At 42.8% G+C, this 20,693-nt stretch overlaps 1 protein-coding gene across 11 annotated transcripts in view; it reads left to right on the top strand.

Annotated features, from left to right (window-relative positions):
* Positions 1 to 16,381, top strand: part of PANK2 (pantothenate kinase 2) — a 35,032-nt gene extending 18,651 nt beyond the window's left edge. For 5 of the 11 annotated variants that reach the window (XM_043512754.1, XM_043512753.1, XM_038398369.2 and 2 more), the window contains 6 exons: positions 4,771 to 5,123; positions 6,169 to 6,416; positions 7,747 to 7,923; positions 9,659 to 9,782; positions 14,704 to 14,829; positions 15,337 to 16,381. In XM_043512754.1, coding sequence (XP_043368689.1) covers positions 4,771 to 5,123; positions 6,169 to 6,416; positions 7,747 to 7,923; positions 9,659 to 9,782; positions 14,704 to 14,829; positions 15,337 to 15,387 — 1,079 coding nt within the window. In that variant the 3' untranslated portion in view covers positions 15,388 to 16,381. The other 6 variants (XM_043512758.1, XM_043512760.1, XM_043512759.1 and 3 more) reach the window with 6 other exon arrangements.
* Positions 16,382 to 20,693: the final 4,312 nt, after the last annotated feature.

Raw genomic sequence — 20,693 nt, 5'->3', positions numbered from 1 at the left:
AACAAAAAATTTATTCACTCTGCCAGGTTCATATTGTCCAGAACTGCTAGATGCTTTTCAGAACAAATAAAAGCATTACGTGTTCCTTGCCCCAAAGAGCTCACACTTTAATTTTTGATTTGACTTGAGGCTGAAGAGGAAAGGAGTAGGGCAAGAATTACTATGAGAATAACACTTGGTTACTTAAGGCTTGTCCACACATGGAGTTATTCTGTAACAGCTAGTTATTTGGGGCAGGAGGGTTGCAGAAAGCAGGCCTGTGTCTATATGATGCATGTACCACCATGTGCCTAGTCTGAGTGGTGGAGCGGGGTGTTAATTGCCTCCCTCACTTCATGGGAATCTGCCTCAGAGATCTCCACAAAATATTCATGGAGATACTGGGCAATCCGCTGCCACAGGTTCTTTGGCAGAGCTGCTTTGTTTCTTGCCCCATTAAGGGTAACTTTCCCTCGTTACTCTGCCGTCACGGGGTTGGGGGGGACCATTGCTGCACACAGGTGAGCCGCATAAGAGCCAGGGTGAAAGCTGCAGTCTTGGAGAAGACCCTACCTTGATTCCCTGCTCACCCTCAGCAGTGAGATATCTTCCATAATTAACACAGCCTGGGGAAAATGTGGGGATAGTAATGATTATAAGGCCTTCCTCTACAGTGCTGACTCTCCCCAAGAGCTATATGCCCAGTGTACAGTATGGTCCTGGAACACTAATTTCCCCTGTGATTACTCACCATTTTGAGGGTCTTGTGGCTCATGTGTGCTGGCCTGGGGTCAGCCAGTTAGTGATAGGTATGTGAATAGTGGCTGTGTTTTAAATAACTGAATCAGTGGTCCCTGAGTTGCAAACAATACTGCTTCTGTAAAATGTTGGCAGAATTAGAAAGCGGCCACCAAGAACTAAAGAGGACTTTCTGCATGATGTTACGATGCACTCCGCAGCCAAAAAACAAGAATTGAAGGAGTGGCAGGACAGCGAGAAGAGGGACTGAAAGGAGAATGTGGCGTGCCAGAATGAAGCCACGGAGCGGCTCTTAAACATTATGGAGCGCCAAGCAGACATGCTCCAGGCGCTACTAGCTCTGCAAACTGAGCTTCCCTGTAGTTGCTGTCGCAAAACTCTTTCCCTTGCGCCCCCCAGACACGACCAACACACAGTTATCAACCTCCTGGCTCCAATCTGTACCCACGGCATTCCACTCCTCCCCGTCATAGTCTAGCATTGCATGCTCCCAGTACCTACTGCACTCAACACCCGGCCCTCTCCATTTTAATCCTGCTGCAGTACAGTACCTGCTGTACTCCAAAGGAGAAGGTTGGATATGATACCTGAACATACATAAATCTTTAACTGTCCAAGGACCCCACCTCCTCCTGGGACCCTCCCTTTCCCCATCCTTCTCAGTGCTGATGTTTTTTTTTGTTTTTTTTGTGTCTCCTTCGGTTGTTCTTTTTTAATAAGAGAATTGTTTTGGTTTGAAAGCCAAATAATAGTCCAAAGGAAGACAGGCAGTCCTGAAGAAAGAAATATGGAATAAAAAAGTTTACCAACCTGAAGATCCTTTTTTCCATTAATTGAAAGCAAACAGAGCCCTGCAAAGCAACAGGCAATTTTCTTAAACCTTCATAGTGCATCATCTGTACCAATCACAGTCACCTCCTAGCATTACAAGCACTACCCTCCTGAGCATAGCAACGCATATTAGTGGATTTCAGCTTCAAATTGCTGCCTCAAGGCATTCCTGATGCTTGTGGTCCTGCGCTGCGTCCGTCTAATAGCCCTGGTCTCTGGCTGTTGAAATTCAGCCTCCAGGCGTTGAGCCTCAGTGGTCCAGCCCTGAATGAAGCTTTCACCCTTCCCTTCACAAATATTATGGAGCATACAGCACGCGGCTAAAGCATAGAAATATTATCAGCAGCCAGGTCCAGCCTTCAATATAGGCAGCGCCAATAGGTCTTTAAATAGTCAAAAGCACAGTCGAGTCATTCTGCACTTGCTCAGCCTGTTGTTGAACTGCTCCTTGCTGCGGTCAAAGTGCACTGTGTATGGCTTCATAAGCCACAGCATTAAGGGGTAAGCAGGGTCTCCTAGGCTCACAGTTGGCATTTCGACTTCCCCTATGGTGATCTTCTGGTCCGGGAAGAAAGTCCCTGCTTGCAGCTTCCTGAACAGGCCAGTGTTCTGAAAGATACATGCGTCACCTCGCATCTTTCCGGACAAGTCTGCATTAATGTCTGTAAAATGCTCATGGTTATCCACAAGCGCCTGGAGAACCACCGATAAACCCCTTCCGATTAATGTGCTAGGTGGTCTGGTGCCAGAATTGGAATATGCATGCTATCTATCGCCCCTCTGCCATTAGAGAAGCCCATTTGTGCAAAGCCATCCACAATGTCATGCACTTGCCCAGAGTCACAATCTTTCAGAGCAGGATGTGATTAGTGGGCCTGCACGCTTCTATCAACATGCGTCCAACGGTCAACTTTCGCACTCCGAACTGGTTAGTGACTGATAGGTAGCAGTCTGGAGTAGCCAGCTTCCATAGTGCAATCACCATGCACTTCTCCAGTGGCAGGGCAGCTCTCATTCTCATGTCCTTGCGCCACAGGGCTGGGGCGAGCTCATCACACAGTCTCATGAATGTGGCGTTCCTCATCCGAAAGTTCTACAGCCACTGCTCGTCATCCCAGACATGCATGACAATGTGATCCCGCCACTCAGTGCTTGTTTCCTGAACCCAAAAGTGGCTTTCCATTATAATCAGCACCTCTGTGAATGCCACAAGCAATCTCGTGTCGTAGCTACTACGCGTGGTGAGATCAATGTCGTACTCCTCTTGCCTTTGTAGTTTAAGGAATAACTCCATTGCCAGTCGTGATGTGTTGGTCAACAGTGCAGGATCCATTCCTGCAAACCGAGGAGGTAGAGCATGCAGTACACAAACTGTTGAAAGATGGCACCAAATGCGGACGGAAGCACAGGGATTGCTGGGATGCAAAGTAATGCATCACAGGGCATTGGGACAGGACCCAGCATGCCCCGCGACCCCCTCTGCCTTCCCACAACTCTTAACGGCAGAAGAGGAATAGATTCTCTGTGGGATAGCTGCCCAGAGCGCACTGCTCCGAATACTGCTGCAAGTGCTGGAAGTGTGAACACGCTATTGTGCAGGCAGCTGACAGTGTGAAGACACAACAGCTGTTTCCCTGCAGTGCTGTCTGAGTGGCACTGTAACTGCCGGCGACGTAACTCAGCCAGTGTAGACATACGCGACGTAACTCAGCCAGTGTAGACATACCCTCGGGGACACCCCTAAATACAAGGTGGATCAGCTTGTTTAACATAAGTAGTTAACACATTTCAAGAGACCATTCAAGGTGAAGTGGCCAGTTAACACCTCTTCAGTCATAGGGGGGAAAGAGGGGCGGGGGGAAAGCTGAGAGCCAGTCTGTTATTGATTGTTGTAATAAGCCATAAATGCAAGTGTTTCTATTCAGTCCACGATTTTTAGTATCTAACAGTTATGAATTTAAGCTCCGAGGCTCATCTCTTGCAGGTTTCCTTTTAGGATGAGAACTGAGAAGTCGGATACAGAGTGCTTTTTGAAAAATGTTGACTCGCAGGTGATATGGTGTTTTTGGCCTGGTCTACACTAGAAAATTAAGTCAGTGTAACTACATCACTTGGATATGAAAAATCCACGCCCCTGGGGGGCATAGTTAAGCCAACCTAACCTCCAGTGTAGACAGCACTAGGTTGAATGAAGAATTCTTCCATGCACTAGCTAACGCTGCTCAGGGAGGTAGATTGCTGACAGCCCTACACTGATGGGAGAACCCCTCACATCAGCATAGGTGGTGTCTACACTGAAACTCTACAGCGATGCTGCTGTAGCATTTCAGGTGTAGACAGGCCCCTTTTGTAGTGATTGTCTTGTTTCACCCACATAATTATTAGGGCATTTAATGCACTGAATGAGGCAACATGTGTTGTGATAGCATGTGTGGGATCCATGGATCTTGAAAGGTATGTTGGGGGTGTGTGGATAGTTGTAGCAGTGGAGATATGTCTACTAGTTTTACATCTGTTTTTCTGACAGGTTCTGGTGCTGCTTTGAGGTGGTGTGTCCTGGCCTGTGGGGAGCTTGCTTCTGATGATGAGGTTGGGGGGTTGTTTGAAGGTCAGAAGAAGGAGTTCAGGAAAGATTTCTTTCAGGATATGGTCCCCATCAGATATCTTGGCACAGGGTTAAACTAGACTATTCTTGTGGTCTCTTCTGACTCTATATGGTTCTATGATTCTAAGTATGGATTGTAATTGTTTAATGATACTCTGTATAGGTTCCAGTATTATGTGATCAGTGATGACTACGGGTGTGGGGACGGAGGGGGTTTTCTCTCCAAGCAAGTTGTCTTGGGGTATTTGAGTGGCCTGTTCCATGATACAATCTACTTCTCTGGTAGAGTCTCCTTGTTTGGTGAAGGCATTTTTAAGTGTGTTATGGTGTGTACCCTGGACTTTCTCCTCAGACCATATCTGAGTTCCTGACTATAGATTACAGATTTCTTGGTGAGTTTGAGACCGTTACTGGGACTGTGAAGGTAGGTGTAGCGATTCATAGGCATTTTGTGGAATTTTTTGGAAACCACGTGGCATGAAATTGTTTATTAGCAAATGGGTTCTCTGTACAATTTAACATCTTTGTTCTGCAGAAATTAAGACATTATAATATGTGGTGTTTGTTTGTTGTTTGTTTGTTTGTTTTCATCTTAGTCTTTCCTTGGTTTGGCTTGGATATCGGCGGGACCTTGGTCAAGCTTGTTTATTTTGAACCAAAAGATATCACTGCTGAGGAGGAGGAGGAGGAAGTGGAAAATCTTAAAAGTATCCGAAAATACCTGACCTCAAATGTAGCCTATGGATCTACAGGAATTCGGGATGTGCACCTGGAACTAAAGGACCTTACCCTGTGTGGACGTAAAGGCAATCTGCACTTTATACGCTTTCCTACTCATGACATGCCTGCTTTTATTCAAATGGGCAGCGAAAAACACTTCTCAAGTCTCCACACTACCTTATGTGCCACAGGAGGTGGAGCATACAAATTTGAGCAGGACTTTCGCACAGTATGCATTTTTGGTTTCTATACACTTAGGATACAGTAGTGAAGTCTCATGTAACTTGAAAGATTGTAAGATAAAAGCTGAAAGTAATTTCAGTCTCTGACTTAGCCTCTGAAAAGTCTAGTGTCCTAAATTGAGCTCAAGTTTAATATGAGCTAGAAATAAGCCGACCTCTGTAAACGCAGATACTTACTATTTTTTAAAATTGTGCAGCTTTGCTGTGACTCCAGAATTATTCATTTTAATTTCCATGAAATATGCCTTTACAAGACTTGAATAGTCATTAGACTTAAGTAAACTCTGCTACCTATCTTAACTTTATTTTTTCCATTGCTGTCTGTTCATGAGCTTAATATTTGTTTCGTACTTGCCTGATTGATTAAGGTTCATTTATAACTTACGTTGCTGTGATTTGGTTAAGATTCTATTGAATTAAGAGGTAAATTAACTGCAAGTGTCTTGCTAGTCTAGATTCATCATAAGAAGGTGTGTTTCATTATAAGTGGAATATATGTGTAGATAATATATTTATAGCTTGATTGTATGTTAACTTTGTCTGTACGATAAATATATTGTATAACCTAACGTTAAGGGGTCTGGTGTAGGGTCCAATGAAAAGATTATCCTGCTGCTCCCTCCTGGCTTTTGTGAGGAAGTCAGCATTTTCTTTTTTCCTTGACCCCTTACCTTTTCCAGATATTGAGGCACTCTGGGCCTGATCCAAAACCCCATTGAAGTTAGGGGGAATCTTTCCATTGGCATTGGCTCAGGATTTCTATTACTTTCTACCCAATGGGGTGAGGATGTGCGTGAACTTTGTTACAATGTTGCAAGAAGTAAACTTAAATAGCACAGGGAGCATTCCGCTCCGCACAATACAGATATATGTGGGAGAGTAGGAACCCTCTTGTGATCAGCACTCCACTCCTTCTGCCACAATTCAGAGCAAGGAGGGGTACTGAATGCACTGGTGAGTGCATTTTTCTAGCCCTGAGTATAAACACATTAGATCTCTTAAGCTCTTTCATAATTTTATTTCCTTTAACAGATGGGTGACCTTCAACTTTGCAAACTAGATGAACTTGACTGCCTTAAAGGAGTTTTGTACATTGACTCAGTTGGATTCAATGGACATTCAGAGTGCTACTTTGAAAACCCAACTGATTCTCAAAAATGTCAGAAGCTCCCATTCAACTTGGAGAATCCATATCCTCTCCTCTTGGTGAACATTGGCTCAGGGGTCAGCATCTTGGCTGTGTATTCCAAAGACAATTATAAGCGGGTAACTGGGACCAGGTAAGATCTATAATAATGTGATTACCTTTAAGAGCATTGATTCTCATTTGTAGTGGTGACCCCTTTAACATAGCAAGCCTCGGAATGTGACCCCCCCCTTATAAATTAAAAGCACTTTTTATATATTTAACACTAATATAAATGGTGGAGGCAAAACGGGATTTGGGGTGGAGGCTAACGGCTCACGACACCCCCCCCCATGTAATAACCTAGAGATCCCAACCCCCAGTGTGAGAACCCCTGTTTAAGAATATAGTCTTGGAGTTTGGAATTTCCTCGTGGTAAAAGATAGATCACATTTCATGGACAAGTTGCTTTAAAAATGACTCTTATCTGACAGAACTTTTGTTTCACCATAATATAGTATCTCCTCATTCCCATCCCCAGCAAGCAAAAGTCTTTTTTTTTTGTGGTCTGGATGGCATGTCACAATCTTCTCCTTACCATAGTCAGCCTCTTCAGAAAGGCCAATTCTTGACCTGGTCATCCTTCTGTTACTGCAAAAAACTAATTTTTTTTCATCAGAGGAGTGTAAATCATATTTTGGAAACAACTCAGGTATGCTCAAATAGATGAATTTTTAATGTGATCACTTAATTCTAGTATTCAGGGTTTGGATTTTGAGTTTTAAAAGATGTACTACCCATTATGAATGATGGGATGGTGTTCATCGTTCTAGTCAGGTCTGAAAGAATAATATAGCCACCTATTGTACAGCAGAGCCAAAGAGATCTGTGCATGTGAACTTTCTTGGACTTAAGGAATATTGTTGTTACAAAAAAAGTACAGACAAGGATTGCACAGGGCACCTCAGGAAGGACAGTTTTGTTCTACATCTTTGCCAGCATGTGTATGCAATGATTCAGCAGCACGTACTTTTTCCAGGCTTTGAACAATTAGACCCAAGTTCTGCAGTGAATTCCATTTGGGCATACCCTTGCAGATTCATGGAGCTCATTACAGGTTGATATCTTACATTGTACATAGCTGTTTGTTCAACACTGTAGTGAATATTGTAAGCGGAGAAAAAACACTTCTCGTTTAAGCAATAACTCTGGGGAAGGATGCTAAACTGTGGGTTTATCTGTGGGCTGTGAAGTTACGTTAAGGAAGCAGATTTAAATGTGGTAAGAAAGGAGACACAAATCTAATTCCTCTTTCTAGATTTCCAGTGAGAAGGAAATTAAAAAATGCTTGGGCAGCCCAGCTAATTTTTGATATTCAGAGGAGTTTAGCTACATAACTTAATTTAAAAACAAAAACAAGCCCTTTTTTCTCCCTCTCTTCAAAATGAGAGGTAGAAAATATTGCTTTTGTTTTGTTTTGTTAGTCTTGGAGGAGGAACATTTTTCGGTCTCTGCTGTCTTCTTACTGGCTGCTCCACCTTTGAAGAGGCTCTTGAAATGGCATCCCTTGGAGACAGCACGAAAGTGGATAAACTGGTGCGGGACATCTATGGAGGGGATTACGCGAGATTTGGACTGCCAGGCTGGGCTGTAGCATCCAGGTAAGCATTACATTGGGTTTTTGAGGATGCATATAATGTGCCTGAATGTAAAACTGGGGCAGCAAGGGTGTATTTTTAGCACCTCTAGTGTTTTTTGTGGAACTGGCACTGTGGAGAGTAGACTCACCATTCATGCACTCCCTATGGCTGGGCGTAGCATAGTAGGCTCTCCTCTCTAGCGCACCCTACTGAGAGCCTCTCCAGCCCTGCATTGGTGTACTACCACTTGTAACTCATGTAACTTTTGGTTACCCTGGAAGGAGTGGCACTAAAAGTCCAGCAAACAGTAGTCCCATGCCCTCAAGTTCTGACTCAGTAGTCCTTCCACTCCCTGGTCTCTGGGGTCTTTGCACTATTTTTTCTGGTGGTCAGAAGGGGAACCCAGGCCTTTTCTTCTCTGGATTCCATTCTAGGGACGCTGCATTAAGCAGGCAAGGTCTGTCTACTCAAGCCCCATTCTTCCACTCTGGGCTACTTCTTATCTTGGACATCTACAGGCCTCCCCACAAGTCAGTTCCTGGGCTCCCTGTTCACCTATGTTCCTCTCAGGCTCGCTGAGGTCTTGAACTTCACCCTTCCTTCAGGGCTGTGGCCCCTGGAATTCTCTAACAAATCCCAAACCAAAAGGACAAACTTAAACCATTTCTGCCCTTCCCAGACTTGAACTTTAGTCCTTCCCAGGTCTGCCCCAATACTGTGCTCCTCAAATGAACACCAACACCCAAGGGTTTCCTCCTGGAGTCTTGTCGTTTTGAAACCCACCATAGGAGCTAACTCTCAAAAACCAGTCGGAGAACACTTCACTCTCCCTGGTCACTTGATTACAGACCTAAAAGTCGCAATATTACAACAAAAACCTTCAGAAACAGACTCCAATGAGAGACTGCTGAATTAGAATTAATTTGCAAACTGGACACCATTAAATTAGTCTTGAATGAAGACTGGGAGTGGATGGGTCATTACACAAAGTAAAACTATTTCCCCATGCTTATTTCCCCCCCTCCTGTTACACAAACCTTCTTGTCAACTGTTGGAAATGAGCCATCCTGATTATCACTACAAAAGGTTTGTTTTCTCCTGCTGATAATACTTCACCTTAGTTGATGATTCTCGTTATAGTGTGTATGGCAACACCCATTTTTTCAGGGTGTGTGTGTGTGTGTGTGTGTATCTTCCTACTGTATTTTTCACTGCATGCATCCAATGAAGGGGGTTTTAGTCCACAAAAGCTTTTGCTCAAAAATTTGTTCATCTCTAAGGAGCCACAAGTACCCCTTGCTCTTTTTGCTGATACAGACTAACATGGCTACCACTCTGAAACGTCTCCTGTGGTTTTTCCTGATTCTCTTGCTTCACTTCAGTTGGACCAGTCTCCCATTCTAGGTCTCTTTCTAACTGATCTTTCTCTGTCCTTTTAAGGAAACCTGACTCATTTCCAGTGGACCTCCTAATTCACCTAGTTAACCTTGAATTGAGCTCTCAGGCTCTTGTTAACCCTCTCAGTATCAGTGTGGGGTTTATTCAGACTTATAAGTCTATTTTAGACAAACATTAACTGTGATTCATTGTTACTGGATTTAAGTAATAGAGGCTGTAACTACATGATTGGAATTTTACATAATTCCATTAAAAATGGTATTGTGCATTCATTTTGGAATTGTGACATTGCTACATGCGTTCTGATACTTCATAGTTTTCTGTAAATGGACACTTAACTCTATAATTTTCTGCACAGTTTTGGGAATATGATGAGCAAGGAGAAGAGAGAGTCTGTCAGTAAAGAGGACCTGGCAAGAGCAACTTTAATAACCATCACCAATAACATTGGCTCCATAGCACGGATGTGTGCACTTAATGAGGTATTGAGAAATATGGAAAACAGCATATAACCTTTTTTTTTCTTTTTTCTGAGATACACGTAAATCAATTACTCATGTGTGCCACCAATCTGCAGTATCTTGTTTTCAGTTCTGTAGATACCTGTCCAGATACTCCAGTTTAAATTGTAACCCTAGATTTCCGTTCCTCATATGGTCTAGTCAAATAATAGCTCTACAATTCAAAGCCTTGTAAAAATAATAATAATAATAACATGATGTGTTTGTCATTTATTGGTCCAGTCAATTTCCCTTATTATTCAGGAGGTAAATTGCTTTTCTGGGAGAGTTGAGGGAACTGTGGAATAGTAATGTGTTTTGTTCTCCTGGAACTGCAGGTAGAAAGTGATAAGCAATATCCTGTTTCTTCTCAGGCATGAAATTATCATATCTTGTCCTGCTAGGAATCCAAACTAAGTGCATCAGTGAAAAGAGAACTACACGTGCTAAAAGAGGACCTTCTGTATGTCATTTGTTCTAGTTACTCTTGCATTTTGAAGCTAATACGACGCTCATGGGCCTTAGTGGGTTTGTCTCTCTGAGCTCTGTGCTTTCAGCTTCTTTACAGTGCTGCCTTGTTGCATTCATGTCAAGCAGCATTGTACAGGGCTATGAAAGAACTGAGACCTGTTCTTCAGTTTATTTTGGGGCTGTTTGAACAGGATTGAGCCCATCAGGTTGAAGCATACTTATAACTTTCATAGTTCTTATCAGCATACAGTTACTGTTCTGTACTAGTGCAAGGGCAATAAATGTACAAGGCACTATCTAAAATGGCAGGCAAAAACAGCCCTGCCCATGGTATGTTCATTTCCCTCCCTCTCATCCTCCCCACCCACCGTGCCTCCCCCATTCCTCCATGAATATAGAATCTAATGCAGACAAGTCACTGAACAATTCAGGTCCAGGAAGATGTGGTGAATTCATTGGAGTGGAGAACAACATGGGAAGGTGTCACATTCTGGGGTACGATCCACACCAGTGAGGAGTTGTCACCGCTTCCCCTGTAAGCTGGGTGTCTCACAATGGTTTGTTGTTGCAGCTCCCACCTTGGGCCATTCACAAACAGCCTAACAGCGTGCAGGTCGCCCTGAGTGTCTGTGTAGCCCTATCCCAGCAGCTCTGACCCCAGCAGCCTGTCAGCAACACATGAGCGCCACTCTGACATTCAGCAGCCTTGGTTACTGTTTGCAGGGTGACCACAACACACTCCCAGTCCCAAATTTTCCCTGAAGGATTTGTTCTGCCCTCTCCTGGATAGTTCAGATATCATAGTTTCATTACCCCTGTAAGGGGTCAATATCCAGCAGACTATAAATGGTGTTACCAAATAGCTCAGTTTAAACACAACACTTGATTATCTTTAGTTTATTTAACTACAAAGAGAGATTTTAAATGAGTACAAGTATGAGGTCTTAAAGTCAGAAATGGTTAAGAGAGAAATAAAGATAAAACGCTTTCTAGTAACTATCGCTTAACAAACTAGACTTTGTTCAAGGTAAGATCCTTATCACATGTCCTAGCAACAGAGCTAACCAATTTCTCAGGTCATAACCTTTCCCAAAGTCCAAAGGCTGATTCTTTTGTCTCTTAGGTGAAAGAGCAAGGGAGAGAAAGAAAGATAGAAATCATGAGGTGATTTTGCCTCTCGCTCTTATAATCCAAAAAGAAAAGGAGTACTTGTGGCACCTTAGAGACTAAAAAATTTATTAGAGCATTGCTCTAATAAATTTTTTAGTCTCTAAGGTGCCACAAGTACTCCTTTTCTTGAGACTAAAAAATTTATTAGAGCAATGCTAATAAATTTTTTAGTCTCTAAGGTGCCACAAGTACTCCTTTCTTTTTGCGAATACAGACTAACACGGCTGCTACTCTGAAACCTGTCTTATAATCCAGTTACCCTTGGAAGTGCATTTTCCTGAGGGTTACCCTAGATAAAGTTCTTCCCACTGTGAGGATGGAGAGTGTTGTGATGGAAAAATGTTCTATGTTGTTGGTTAAAATGCAGCTAGATCTGTTTCTGCCCCGCTCCATTGCCAACGAATGGGAAACTTGACTTGTGATTGCCAGTCAGCTTTGACACCTGGCTAGAGGCGACAGCTTATCCTTTGTCTTTGAGAAACAGGTTTACCCCCTTCCCAGAGTTGTCTGGTAAACACATTTCAGTCATAATTTCAGTCTTATGTTCATAACTTTATATGTAATGTGGCTACACACACACCACCATGATATTATTGACCAGTGAGTTATTAGTTTTCAAATGATACCTGAAAAAGCATATTTTGTATAAAGATTATTTGCCATGGTATGTAGGGTGTGACTACAGGGGTGCATTCCGTCACAGAAGAATGAATGGAAGAATAGGTTTGAAGGACCAGAGATGGTGCTCAGTCATAATGCTTCAGTCACTTTGGAACCTTACATTCTTTATTGATTGAAGGATCAAGAAGCTGCAGAGCTCCCTGGGCCAAGTAGGGAAAACATCTTTTTTCAAGAGTATAGTTATTAAAACGTGGATGGAGATTGTTTAAACCCAAAATGTTACTCTGCAGAATCAGTGATGATGTATCCACTTCACTGCATAAGGTCACTTAAACATTTGGATTGTTCTGATTATTGGTTTCTTGATCTTCAAGCTGGTAGAGGGTGTGGAGGAGGCATACTCTGCACTTTTAGTTTGTGGGACCAAAGGAGTGTGGGAAGAGGAGTATCCTTCATTGTTCAACAGCATCCCTCTAGCCCAGTGGTTCTTAAACTTTAGCAAACAGGACCCCCATTTTGATTTACATTTTTTCGGGGACCCCAAGCCTCCCGGCTCAGCCCTTGCCCTGCTCCTTCCCTGGGGCCCTGCCCCTGCCCCACCCTTTCTCCGAGTCCCAGCTCCATGCTCACTCCATGCCCCCTCCCTCCGTCGCTCCCTCTCCCCCACCCACACTCACTTTCATCAGGCTGGTGCAGGGGGGGTGCGGGCTCTGGGAGGGAGTTTGGGTGAGGGCTGGGGCAGGGATTAGGGTACAGGAGGGGGTGAGGCGTGCGGCACTTACCTCGGGTCGCTCCCAAAAGCGGATCGCCTCCTAGCCCCTGATAGGCCCCCCCCGGGACCCCTGCCCCATCCACCCCCCCGCTCACTGTCCCCTGACTGCCCCTGGAACCCCCACCCCTTGACTGCCCACCAACACCCCATCCAACCCCTCCTCTCATTCCTGACTGCCCCCCCGGGACCCTTGCCCCATCCAACCATCCCTTCTCCCTGTCCCCTGACTGCCCCCCGTCACCCCATCCAAGCCCCCCTCTCTTTCCTGACTGTCCCCCCAGTCCTCCTGCAAATCCAACCTGCAGGACCCTCCAGCCCAGCTCCTGGCCCAGGAGGCTCGCCCCCAGCCCCTCCCTCGGTGTCCCCCCTTCCCTGCAGCTTCAGCTCACTGTGCCGCCGGTGCAATGTCTGGGTGGCGGTGCAATGTCTGGGTGGCGGGGCTGTGAGCTCCTGGGGCAGTGCAGCTGCAGAGCCCGGCCAGACCCGGTGCTCTGAGCTGCACAGTGGTGTGGCTGGCTCCAGCCGGGTGGCGCGGCTGTAGCACCACCATCCACTGGTGCTCCCGGCAGCGCTGTAAGGGGACGGGGGGGTGCATTGAATAGAGGGCAGAGGAGTTCAGGGGTGGGGGTGTGGATAGGGGTCAGGGCAGTCAGTCAGGGGACGGGAGTTGAATGGGGGCAGGGGTCCCGGGGCGACAGTCAGGAAGGAGGTGGGGGGTTGGATGGGGCGGGGGGCAGTCGGTGAATAGGGAGAAGGGGTGGTTGGATGGGGTGGGGTCCTGGGGGTGGGACAGTCAGGAAGGAGAGGGGGGCTTGGATGGGGTGACGGGGGGGAAGTCAGGGGACAGGGAGAAGGATGGTTGGATGGGGCAAGGGTCCCGGGGGGGCAGTCAGGAATGAGAGGAGGGGTTGGATGGGGTGTTGGTGGGCAGTCAAGGGGTGGGGGTTCCAGGGGCAGTCAGGGGACAGTGAGCGGGGGGGGTGGATGGGGCAGGGGTCCCGGGGGGCTAGGAGGCGAGGGCTGGGCCATGCCTGGCTGTTTGGGGAGGCACAGCCTCCCCTAACCGGCCCTCCATACAATTTCCGAAACCTGATGCCCGAACCTGGTCTAGAGAGTGGATATAAAGGGATGTGAAAGGGACTCGGGAAAAGAACCTACCCTGAAATAACCTGGATGCTCTGCTTTTAACATAAACTTTATCAACCCCCTTTATATTTGGATGTATTTTTGAGACCCCAATTGATGCTTTTCAGCAATCACTGTTCATCCTCCCCTTCAATGCATTCTCTGTCTCCTCTCTTCCAGTATCTTGAACACCCTGAACATGCCTCTTGATTTCATCCCACTCTAGTTCCTCTTGTTCCACCACACTGCTGCAAGACCCCAGTCTGCATGGTACTTCATTCTTTCCCAGTTGCAGTTCTGTTCTGTTGGATTTGATTGGAGTTTTCCTAATGAGAATCTAAATACAGAAAGCTGCAAAAAATTGAGTCTTTTCTCTGCCCCAGACACCCCTCACTCAAGACAACCATCATCCATCTAACTGTCCTTTCTTGCATATCTGCTTTCTCCCTTGGTGTGAACAAAGGAATCACTATGAAGAGCATGGATATTTGGAGTGCTGTGAAGTTCAGTATCCAGACTTTACTCAGTTTAACAAATACTGGCAACTTTAACTTGGCTTTTAGCTGACTTTTACTGCTCTGTCAGAAGCCATATTTGAAAAGCTTCACGTATCCTCATAATTAAATGCGAGAAGTATAATATATGGATTCTCCTTCACTGTGATAGCCTTTTCATTGTTGTGAAGATGAAATTGAATTCAGCTTAAAAGTTCTCCTATCTTTTTTTTTTTATATATATTTGCAGAACATTAATCGGGTGGTTTTTGTTGGCAATTTCTTGCGGATCAATACAATCTCAATGAGGCTGCTAGCATATGCTTTGGATTATTGGTCCAAGGGGCAGTTGAAAGCACTTTTCTTGGAACATGAGGTGAAGTTACTGTTTAAATCCATTGTACCTTGTCAAAACTGAAGACTTATTTAAAATTATCTGATTATAACATATCAATGTTGAGTTTCTTGGCATTGGCAACATATGTTTTGCAGCCAGTTCTATGTATTTGTTCCTGTAGCCACAGTTATTGCAGTACTTCCAGTTCGAGGACGCTATCCATGTAACATTTATTGTTTCAGAAGTTAAAAATGCAAACTTTGTCTACTTTATTGCTAACTTTGTAATAGCTTGCCAACTTCTGAAAACTTTTCACCTGCATTTAACAATGTAATTTAAAAAAAAATTGTTTCCTTGTATAAACAGTATAACTAGGAGTATAATAAGTTTACATACAGTAGTTGGGAATAGTTTTCTTCTGTTTTCTTTTATAACCAGTATTTTAAAATGGTATGAATATTTTTAATATTCCTTTCCCAGTATTTTGTCAAACATATTTAAACCTTGAATCTGTTTAATGGAAACTCTTTGCCTTTTGCTTAATAGGGTTATTTTGGAGCAGTTGGTGCTTTTCTGGAGCTTTTGAATTCAACCTGAGTCATTACAGATCCTGTACATTGGACATAAGGTGCAGGAGCTTCTACCCTATTGGAACTCCAACATTTATTTAGCTTTTTTAAAGCATCTGCTAAGTGACTATTACAGTAATTGTACATGACCTAATCATTGCAGAAAAGAAAAGGACAAATGAATTTTTTGTAAACAGTTAAAATTAATCCTGAATCTTAATGTAGATTAGTTAATAATAAGAAATATTATTTCTGCAGTTTTTATTATAATCTGCTACACGTGTTGATATAGTGTGGGAAGGTGCGAGATGGAGATAGTTTAATGTGAGACTTGCGCTATCGTGTTCTCAAAAGACTTCTTTTGTAAAATGCCAAGTGTCTACATTGTTACCTATTTTTTATTTCACTTGCAATGTTATATGTATGGGATTGAAGGACTTGAAGTATTTGTGGTAGTATTGAATATTGTGGTGTTTATATATGAAAATTATCAAAACAGAACCCAGAAATATAAAAACTGACCTTTTTCCGAAAGTCCTTGTTTTTGCCCTCTTCTGAATATTATAGTGGCCTGTAAAAACATCATCCTACAATCAGTAATGGCTTATTTTCTGGCAAGACACTGTTTTTTAGTCCTTACTTCTTGTTTCTCTATTTTTGGGTCTTGCTTTCTGTAAAACTGTGTAGCAACTTCCTGCCATCTGCACCCTGGTGACTCCTTATAAGCTGACCAGAAACTTCTCTGAATGTGAAGGTCAAACCCTTATAATATAGTCTTAGCGACATGCAGCAGATATCTCACTTGAAATCCACTAAGAGTAAATTTAAGAATATTTATAACTAGTGTGTGTGATTTTTTTTTTTAAAGAATTGTATGTAACTTTACAAAAAATTGTAATAATGCTATTCCTGATGTACTCAGGCTATTCTGTATAACTTAATATTCTGTAGATGTTTGTTGTCAGCTATAGTTAATAATATAATCCAGACTCAGGAGGAAAATCAATCTTCTTTCCACATCAGCATTACTCTCTCTCTCTTTGTTTCCCTGGTGTGCGCGTTCCTGCAGAATCCAAACACTTCATTGCCACGGTTTAGATCCTTGAAGAAATTGACCTTTCAAGATGTGAAACTAGAAGATATTGTGTGAGAGAACATTCCTTCCATGCACAATAGGTTAAACAACATTGGCAGTAGCTACCCTTAAAAGAGCTGTGTTTGAAACAAGCATGTGGCTTATAAACCAGCCTTTTGTCTGGATTAATTGTCAGGTTCCAGGGTCCCCCACGTCCTTGGAGTATAGTCTTGGGCTACTAATCTGAACAGAATGTCCACTGGGAGGGTATAAATGCTCTCCTCCTCTATGGATGACACTAGGTATTTCAGTATAATTTTACTGCAGGGGGTTGGAAGTAGTTCCTTCCTTAAAAGCTACTGTATTACCCTGATGTTAACCAGTGTTGCTGCTGCAGAGTGTTTTCTGGAATATGGTAATATGGCTTTTCTGCTGAATAGCTCCACTAGATGTAGAAACCTGGTTCACAGCAGGAAAGATTGAATAAAATTTCTGGCGAATACAGGAATAGATTCTCGGCTAGTGTAAATTGTCATAGCTCCACTTGATATCGGTTTACACCAGTTGGGGAATCTGCTCCAGAACCTTTTAAATAACTTAATTTTTTTTTAGGATTTAGTAAATTAATGCATCGGCCTCTTTATATTTGGGTTCATATTTCCAGTGGATCTCAAATGAAAGCTCTTTGGTCTTGTATAGGCCCTGGTGGATATTTTTTTGATCACAGCATAAAAAAATCACACGAGTCTGATAGTTTGACATGATTGGCAATCTTGAACTGAAATAGTTCAGAATTAAGGTGCAGTAGCAGAGCTGTGGGATGGGTGGGAGTTGTCTTAGGGCTTGATCCCGCCATCTGCAGACATCACTTTGCAAGGTACTGTGTGCCCCTTTAACTCCCAATGCAATCTATGAGCTGAGTACTCACAGGAGGTGCTCTTCACCTTGAAGGATTGGTCCCACTGTGTGTCTGTACTTGAGAAATAACTGGGAATTGAGAGTGCCTAAGTTTTTCACAAGATCAGGCCATTTGTTTTATTTTCTAAAGGCAGTGTTGTTAGCTGCATTGCAGTATGAAGCACTAAATTCCACCAGGTTTGTTGTAAAATAATGTATTTTAGAGCTTGTATTCAAGAAATTCCAGCCTCAGCAATCTAGTCATAGACAAAAATGATGATCGAACATCGGATGAGAGAATCCAGAACCTCTAAACCTATTCAGCTGTATTGGTACATATGAAGAACTGTACCATTCAAGAGATTCAGCTGCTAGTTCTCCACTGTAGACCAGAGTCCTTTTCACCTTTTCTGCAAAGAAGGCAGTCTTCCCAGATAAGTGGAAAAATAAGTAACTACTTAGAAAAATTGCATTAGCTTTTTAAGTGTAATATTACTAACTTAGATCATGCAGTGATCTGCGTTCAAAATTTGAATTAAGCTACTTTGAAGGTGCACATTTGAGAAGACAATATTTCATGCCTAGGATCTTGGATTCGTGCTTTATCATGATATTCCACTAAAAATATGATAATGCCAGATCGTTTTAGAAATAAGTCAGACTTCCTCACATGCCTAGTTCCAGATATAGCAGAACTCAGATTGTAAGCTCCTTGGGGCAAGGGCTTTTTCTATGGTGTTCTGTATAATGCACAGCAAATTTTTGATGCTCAGTGAATTTAGACAACTCTGCAGCTTGCTTGGTCACACAACCTCAACTGGAATTTCAGTCCTTGCTTCAGCTTTGGTCTAGAATCCAGTTGACATTCTTATTGCCTTTATCTGTTAGGTTGAAGTCTACCCCTGTGCTGATCCTTTGTACCACTGAACCCCTTATTTGCAGTATAAGATGCAGTGAGCTCATGTGGACCCTCTGTGCATTGCTTAATGTGAGATTTAAATGGTGCAAAGGGCTTCATTTGGAATCCCTGTGCAGAGGTGAATTAATACACGTAGTGTTTAGCAGCAGGAACAAAGGAACCACACTGGACCTCTCAGAGATTAACGTACACATGTTGGTTACAGGAAAGTGGCTGATCTTTCTATAGCAATTACTTGGAGCATGGTCATGAGTTAAAGGATGATGAAAGGGGCTATCTGACAGTGCTTTCATATGGTCTTGTATACAAATGGAACCTGTGGAGGGAAGAGAAATGTACATAAATTCTGCAGTAAGCTATCAGGCCTAAACCAGGTCATGTGCCATGTTGCGGCTGTGCACATGCCAAACCTTGGAACTGAAACTGAAGTAAAAAAGCAAGCCATCTAGTGTCTTGGAATTTCCCCTTTCTTGGCTGCTTTTCCCCCATTCACTCCACATACATGTATGTAAGATGTTTTTTTGTGGGTTGTTTTAAATAGAGGCTGAAGTTGTGGGTTGTGATGTCTTTGCTTAAACATGGAACTCACTACGTATTATATTATTTATTTTTTGTAAAACTGTTTGTTTTTAATTTTTCTTGGATAAAATATTAGTTATTTTATATATTCAAGACTCCCATTCTTGTGTTGCCTATTTAAAGTCTTTCGTCCTGCTCAACAAATGAACCAATCTGAATAATTATCTAGAGTACTAGGATGAGATGCCAGGTCTGACCTACTGAAAAATTTTCTCCCATTAACTCTGTTTTGACAAAGCTTTTTCTTTTTATGGGGTTGACTATCATTAAGCCCTTTTAACTAAACATGTACGTTTTGTTGGTCATCATTGGAAATTAGCTATATTGAAAGCAGGATACCTGGAGGAAAAGAATCCAATATTACCTGCTCCTTGTATTGAGAAGAGATTCCAAACAGCAGCTTCCTCAGTCTGAGTCATTGCTTTTAAAAATTATTCAAGGCAAATGACGTTGGCAGCATCTACAAAAAGCAAGGCATAGAAAGAAGCTATTTTTTGTTGTTACAGAATGTGCAATCTATTTCTGTCTTGGTGTGGGAGGTTTTAAAGTAGGTACCTTCTCGCCAAGTGTTGAGATAAATATAGACTCCTAAAATATTAAGTTTAATAAAATGAAAGGTTAGTGCTATTCAATATCCTTTTTCACAGTTTCTTAAGAAACCGTGCATTTTCGTCTTTGTCATGGAGAAGCACTGATTGCGTCACAGCTGCTCTAATTCTGCTTCCAGCATTTGTAGTTAATTGGTTTTTGGGAATATTTAAAGCTCTGGCTTGCTTAAAGGGTTAAGGCACCAATTCAACAAAGCACTTGTGATTAAGCCCCATTGAATTTAGGGTCTTGATGGAGTAGGGTGTTTTGCTGAATGGAGATGGACTTAAGCATGTGCTTTGCTGAATCTGGGTCTAACTCTACTTGACTATAAATCCCTAAGTACTTTGCACTTTTGTAATGCCTTTTATTCAATGATATCAAAATATTTTGCAAACAGTAACGGGCTCACAGCACCCTGGGGGCCAGTAATATTGGGTGTCTTTCTAAAAGATATGTGGACTTAATGCAGGAATCACTAGGTGAAATTCTGTGATCTGTGTTGTGCATGCATCAGACTGGATGAGCATAAATGGTCCATTTTATCCTTAAAATGTATGAAGGGTATTGTAGCCTCTGGAGGGGAACCAAAGCATCTTTTTAAGATGGGAAATGAAAAATGTTCTATCAAATGGAAACTGCAGAAGTAATTTAGATAGCCAGACTGTAACTGCATAGCTGGCCAGGTTATGAGGTTTAATGCCCTCTACTATTTCATGGGGGTGCTGAATGATCTGTAATGTCAAGACTTTCATTTGCCCTAATCTGAAAGACATGGCCTCCAAGCAGCACAGTATCCACCATTGCTACCCTGGGGCACTGGGCTCAGTACAGACAGGAAATACTCCCTTTTATCACTTCAATTTTTACTAGTTGGTCTCAGCCATCCTAGTTAGTGACCTTTCCTGATTTCTTTCTTGGCTTTTGAGAGCTCAGAGCATCTTAGCACAATCCTTGAAACAGATTCTGCTTGGTATGAATGGTCTGTTTCTTTAGGGTGCCAAAGGACTTTTTTTACTGCTTGATTCATTTTTGTATTTTCTCCTGCCTACTAATTTGATAACTTTCATCAGGTATGATGCTAAAACTTAATCATTCCTATACCTCAAACCCCTGCTCTTTTGCAGCCGTGAGATGATTTTGTAAAACTAAACTCCTTTGGCTTCAAATAAATCAATATTATTTTTGTGGCATTCTTAAGGGGACGGGAAAGTATCATAATAAGTGAAATAATTCTCAGCTGCTTTTAAGTCTATAAAAATAAACCTTTTATCCT

The sequence above is a fragment of the Dermochelys coriacea genome, chromosome 4 (assembly GCF_009764565.3).
Source record: "Dermochelys coriacea isolate rDerCor1 chromosome 4, rDerCor1.pri.v4, whole genome shotgun sequence".
NCBI lineage: Eukaryota > Metazoa > Chordata > Testudines > Dermochelyidae > Dermochelys > Dermochelys coriacea.
This window is presented reverse-complemented; position numbering and strand designations above follow the sequence as displayed.